Below are 6,387 nucleotides of genomic sequence, written 5' to 3' on the forward strand. Positions count from 1 at the left end.
ACACACACACACACACACACACACACACACACACACACACACACACACACACACACACACACAGTTCTACAAGCAGAACACTCAGCTGCCCCCTCCATCATGATCAGGACCTTCTGCAATCACTTGTGCATATTTATTTTTTAGTTTGAAATACTTTCTTTATGAACATGAGTATGCCGTTGTAAAAGAGAAGTACTCGGTACTTTCACTGAACATGCCAAGTTACAGCTCTTCTAGTTAACTTGATTTATTAGTGTGTAAAAATGCAAAAAAATAAATAAATAAATAAAAAATCTGGCAAGTCAGGAACGTCAATATATGAGCTGCATCGAAAACAAACCATGTCTGCTCACCGAGAAATGACTAGGAGCAGGATTTGTTATTAATATATGACAGTGAAAAATAATTACTAAGGTTAACCACGCATTGGAGGGTACAAGCATCCTGGATTTCTTTTAGGTAACCCAAAAAAGACAAAAACAGCCTGCACACTTCTTGGCTCCAAGTAATCGATCTTTAGGAGCTTCCTCAGGCAACACTGTGCACACCTCTCTCTCTTTTTTCTGCAACATCCTCTCACTTCCGATATTCTTCACCAAATCAATTGATGTCTTTGTTATATAAGGATAAAAAATGAGAGAAATATATCCAGTGAAAGCTCTTAGTAGATAGCATACGTATCACCCTGCTAAATCCTTAGCCTCTTCCAAGACACAAGTGTGAGGATTTCTATTACTATAAAGGTCATATCCAACCTTTAAATGTCACTTCCCTTTGTTGGCAAAAGCCACGATGCTCACAGAACCACCAAGAAGATGCAAATGGTATCAGGTGACATTTAAACGGGTGAAGTCTCATTTATCAGTTTGTTCAGAGTTTCATTTCAAACTCTGCTTTCATCATTTCTAATGTTTCCGGTTGCTTCCTTACTGATTGTGAAACCATCTCCTGGACGTCAAGACTTGTGTGGAAAATGCGCTAAAAGACGCATGTAGAGGTTTCGCTCTAAAAGATGAATTCGTTAAACAACAAATTAAGTGCCTTAATTTATATTTTTGAAATATGATTTTCATTCAGTGATAATAACCTTTAATAAGAATAACAACAACCTTTCCAATGCAATTAAAGTGAAGCAGAACATGGAAACATTGTTAAAAAAGAAAAGAAGCTCTTCATATGCAAATAAGATATTAATGCAGAAGTAGTAATTTGTTGTTTTGATAACTACAGCACAATACTGGTTCAAGAACTTTGATTACAGAATACAAACTACAGTGTTTTTATTTTCTAATAATGAAAATTATAGAAAAAATATGAGTAAAACTGGGCAGCTACAAACTCATCTTATTCCTTATCCGTTATTATTTGTTTCTAAAAAATACAGGGGAACCCTGACGTTCTCCTCCTAAATCTCTGAAAGCCTGAACCATCCAACACTAAATCTAAACTAATGTTCAAGAAGCTGTTTTTATGTCCCATCATACTCTGTCATAAACAAATACACACATACTTTCACTCAAACCTTCATGGCCTGCCTCCCATTTTTTATGTACGCATGATGTAGTCAGTGTAACGACATATATGTACTTTTATATTATCGTCTGACACTGCTCTGACGTTTCGTAGCTCCCTTCGGTGAGTTACATTTAAACAAACCACTCACTGCAGATGAACTAAGAAAAGCTTGTGGTTACACCCCCCAGATGCTGAACAATAAATCCCCGCGCTTGAACACCGTAGGACTTTTTGCCACTTCTTTACCAACATGGTAAATAAAATATTTCAGATTATTAAAATTGCTCGCCACATGAAGACTTCCCTGATTACATTAATAAGCGCCCAATTTCATTGAAATCCCATCTAAAAGTTGTTGCTTAACAAAACATTCTTTTTTGGATTCTAATTAAGCATTATTTGCATTTATTCTAAACATTTCATTCCCCATACAATAAAATGCTTTAGTGCACTGAGACAGCGATAAAATGGAAATTAGATGGAGCCAATCTGCTATCAATTCAGAATTGAATATAGTCAAGTTTGCAATTACATACAATCTGTTTGTGATGTTAACTAGAGGTAAAGCTGAACTTCTGAGTGACCAGCTGACTGCTTAATATGAAATAGAAGTAAACCTATCGTGGCATCTTGGAGTACTGGAAGGGCGAATTGTTTTTTTCAATGCTTTAATTATTTAATTAAAAAAATCTGTCATGCATATTTAAAAAAAAATTAATTAGTTAAATAAAAATGGAATTTAAATGCTTCTGTTATCAGAGCAACAAGCGGATGTTATAATTTATAGGTAATTATTCCATAATTGGGTATCTCATTTTAGCTTTTAGCTTTAACCTTTGCAAACACATCAAATGTTTAAAATGCTACAGCTCTGCAAGCATTATTTTTGTTCACTGCAATTGAAATAAAGCTGGCTGCAAATTGCTACCATCACAAATGAAAGCACGCAGCAAAAGTGACATCATGACTGCTGTGTGGCTGCCATGACAACAGTTTATCTAGTTCAGTGTCAAAACGATGCTAGCATACTGTAACTCTTCTGTTCAGAAAAATGTATAAAAACCATAAATCATGACATTGGAGCATCTTAGAAACTTGGTCATACATAAAGGAAACGCTAACTATGACAAACACAAACATACCTGTTAAAAAAAAGAATTATTTTATAGAAATAAAAAGGCGACTTCTTGTGTCACAAGCGTTTATACATCACAGATGCAACATCAGATAATTCTAACTGATCACCTTTTACAAGCTTTACAAACACCATGAACAAGCAGTGAGCACACAGAACGAAAGAGTACAGCAGACCAACAGTAAACGCGACTCGAAACAGCCAGAAACAAACACACAGATGTTTTTCAGTGGTGATAAATGATCAGACAGGTGGAGGGGGAGGTGCAGTGCATGGGTCAAAGGTCAACCTCCCAGAGCTCTGATCTGCCCTACCTTTTCTGACGCAGATCAGCTCATGTACTCCACAGTTACGCTCGCCACCTGGAAAGACAATGCAGTTTCAATGAGCCACGCCGCGATGGAGGGAACACAAGACAAAAACATCACAGCCGCACATTTAAATATGTTGAGACGCATTCGGACACACTTCCACAGGAGGACAGGAATAACACGGATAGAAGACACAGACAGTGACTGGATGGTGACGGCTGGATGTGGACGATTAACACAGAAACATCCTTCTTGCATTTATTAGAGTTTTATTGCACAATTATGCACAATAGCTGGTTATGTGAGCTTCAGCTTAACTTCACTACCTTTTAAATTAAGCTACATTCAGTCAGACTGTCATTGAAAAGTACATTACTAAAAACAATGAAAGTTTGCCATCTAATCCAAAGTGCAAACAGTATGCGTATGTATATACAAAATATACACACAACATATATACACATACACTTGTAGCAGGGTCATTTACACTGATACAAGAGCAGCCTTTAGAGTAATTACAACATGTACATGGATTCGCAGTATTTACATTAATATTATTTTTGTACGCAATGTGCATGGTTTGTGTTTCTTATGTGCATACCACAAGTGTGTGGTGTGCATACATGTGTGGAGCTTACAGCACATTGCCCAGAGTTGAATCATCTACTTTACCTGCACAGTCTCACTCTGAACAAGCAAAGCACAGGAAATAACACAAGAACTGAAAAGAAATGAGTAAATATGTAACAACTGTTCAAAACTAGGAGAAGGGTTAGCACGAATCCTTAAAGTGGACAAACTATTCCAGCCCAGCTCTATCTTTAATTAACACAATATTTATCGTTCATTTAATTTATATGGGTAGAAATTGTTTTTTTGCTTCCAGACTTTATGCTAAGCTAAGTGTGCTGCAGAGTACTTTTCACTGGGTTCCCTGGTTCATCATTATAACCTACCAGCTTTCAGTGTCTAAACACATATGTCATCCTTTCATTGTTTACCATCCTTCATGATAAACGTTCACTGTGTATCATCATTCAATAAAAAAAATCTTCTGAAATGAAATGTGAATAATGAATTATAATAATTATCAAGCTTTACTTGTGTACATTTTCAGCCTCTAACAATCAGTTATTTCCAACACGAGTTTTCCGAGATGTAACATGATTTTTGATTTTGATTTTTTGGGTACGATTGCACCTTTAGTGAAGAGTTTAAGAGAAAAAAAATACCAGTTTAAATACCTGTGCTGAGGGGTCACAGTGGAAGGGACAGTGCTTAACATTTTGAAAACACCAATTGGAGAATAAACTTGGTTTGATTTCATGACTGCATTAGCATTTTTCTTACATTTCAGCCATAATATAAATTATTTATTCCTTTATTTATTTCAGTCGCTAAAAAAAATCAATCATCATTACTCATCATTACGTCCTTACTTATACAAACTTTAACATACTAACTGAATATTAAAACAACATTAGAAATGTGCAGTGGTTTAAGATGTTCGCTTACAACAAAACTCTAAAGACTTTTCTTTTAGGGAGCATTAAACCTGTAAGGAATCACCTTCAAAGCCAAACCTGAGTATACATGCAGTCAGTCTGCAGCCCCTCTGACATTTAAAAAGCCCACAACACAAGATTGTAAGATATTTAACTGTGTATCTTTGTGCAAAACAAAGGCTCAACATTTTAAAACATCCTTAAATCCATCTGACTGCAGCTCGCTGGCTCACTAAACATGGATTGAAAATGGATCTGACTGCACAAAGCACCACTGATCCTTATCCATGAGAAAAAAAACTGGAAGCACAGGGTGTCTTTTAATCCCTCTGCATATCCTGGAATAAACCACACACTCGTGTATCACAGTTTGATTGTTGCATAAACAATACAGTATCTCATGCTGTTATTCAATCATAATAAAAATGGGAACAACCAAACAAATAGTTAAGGGAGTTTGATCTGAAAGTCTGGCATCAGACAACAGTTCAGCCGCTGACGTTCTCTGTCGGTCTGAGTTTTATCAACACTCTGTCAGCCCAGCGGGCCGGACTCGATGGATGGCAGCTCCACGGTGAGCTCAGCAGTGGGCACCCACCTAAGCTTCAGTATATCATGAGGTAGACACCCAGTCACTGTTTTTCAAACTCTTTACAGAGAGTTCACAGCAGCTTTCTGCCGCAGACGGCCTTTCAGACGGTGACTGTAATTCAGAACTATTACTCACACTTGTGAGGGCCTCCCAGTCTCTGAGCTCAACGGCTGCCTCTGGGATCTGCCTACAGGTTGAGCAGCTCTGGCTGAATTCAGACAGTGTAGTGGTTTATACAGGGCTGAACAAAGGCAACAAAAGGCTGAAAGCACTGAAACAAAAGGCATCACAGCAGCGTAAAGCCAAAGAATCTAGACCTTTACTTCAGAGCATAACTTGTACCAAGCTAACAATGAAACGGTGGAAGGTCCAGGTCGGTTTGTCAGTGAAATAAAAAAAGGAAAAGATGTGAAATATCAAAACGTAACAAATTAAATCCAACAAATGAGGGAAAAAAGGCTACTTTAAAATGGGATGCCAAAATTATAACATATAAGTGTACAAAGTAAAAAAAAAAAAAAATTCTTTTGTACAAACCACAGAAAATATAGAAAATGGGTTTAACCTCCCGAGACCTGAAATCTTTCATGGCAGGCATTTTCAATTTCTCATCATTATTTGGACTGATTGGGACCTGATGAATGTAAAAACAAAGAATTACCTTATTTTTAAAAAAAATTTTATGGTTTTTGTTTCTGAGAAAAATGAGATCCACATAAGACGCCATTCGTTTTAAATCTCGATAGAGCAGTATAATGTCCTCCTAAGTGGATATCAGGCCCTTGTAGAGCAAAATTTTGTATTTTGGTCTAGACAACCCAAAATGTGAAGTGAAAAGCAGTGACCTCTCTGCATGAAAATGCCTGGTTGATGCCAGACATCAGAGAAGAACTGCTTTGGAGAAATGTCGTCTGGCCTAATGAGTGTCACACTCCGATGCTAGGGTCAGAATTTGGCATAAACATGAACACATGGCTCCATCATGTGTGGGCGACCGTGGCTCAGGGGGTTGGGAATCGCATCTGTATCCGGAAGGTCGCCGGTTCGATCCCTGGGCTCTCTGTCCTGGTCGTTGTGTCCTTGGGCTGACAGAAGTGAGGCTGCTATATCGCGCCATCGGCCCCCCTTCTGGCCACCACCAGTAGGCAGTAGGTGAAGTGTCTTGCCCAAGGACACAACAACCGAGACTGTCCGAGCTGGGGCTCGAACTGGCAACCTTTCGATTACAAGGCGAACTCCCAACTCTTGAGCCACGATCAACCCGCTGCCTCTTCTTCTCTCATTCAATCATTAAACTGATCAATGATCAGCTGATCGGCTTTTCTCTCT

The 6,387-nt window shown here is 38.0% G+C and overlaps 1 protein-coding gene across 2 annotated transcripts in view; it reads right to left on the reverse strand.

Annotated features, from left to right (window-relative positions):
- Positions 1–6,387, reverse strand: part of syt14a (synaptotagmin XIVa) — a 53,570-nt gene that overhangs the window by 35,359 nt on the left and 11,824 nt on the right. For both annotated transcript variants that reach the window (XM_005738928.1, XM_005738927.1), the window contains exon 2: positions 2,965–3,012. In XM_005738928.1, coding sequence (XP_005738985.1) covers positions 2,965–3,012 — 48 coding nt within the window. The remainder of the gene's footprint in view (positions 1–2,964; positions 3,013–6,387) is intronic.

Source organism: Pundamilia nyererei, unplaced genomic scaffold (assembly GCF_000239375.1).
Source record: "Pundamilia nyererei isolate P.nyererei 1_Seehausen unplaced genomic scaffold, PunNye1.0 scaffold00088, whole genome shotgun sequence".
Classification (NCBI taxonomy): Eukaryota; Metazoa; Chordata; class Actinopteri; order Cichliformes; family Cichlidae; genus Pundamilia; species Pundamilia nyererei.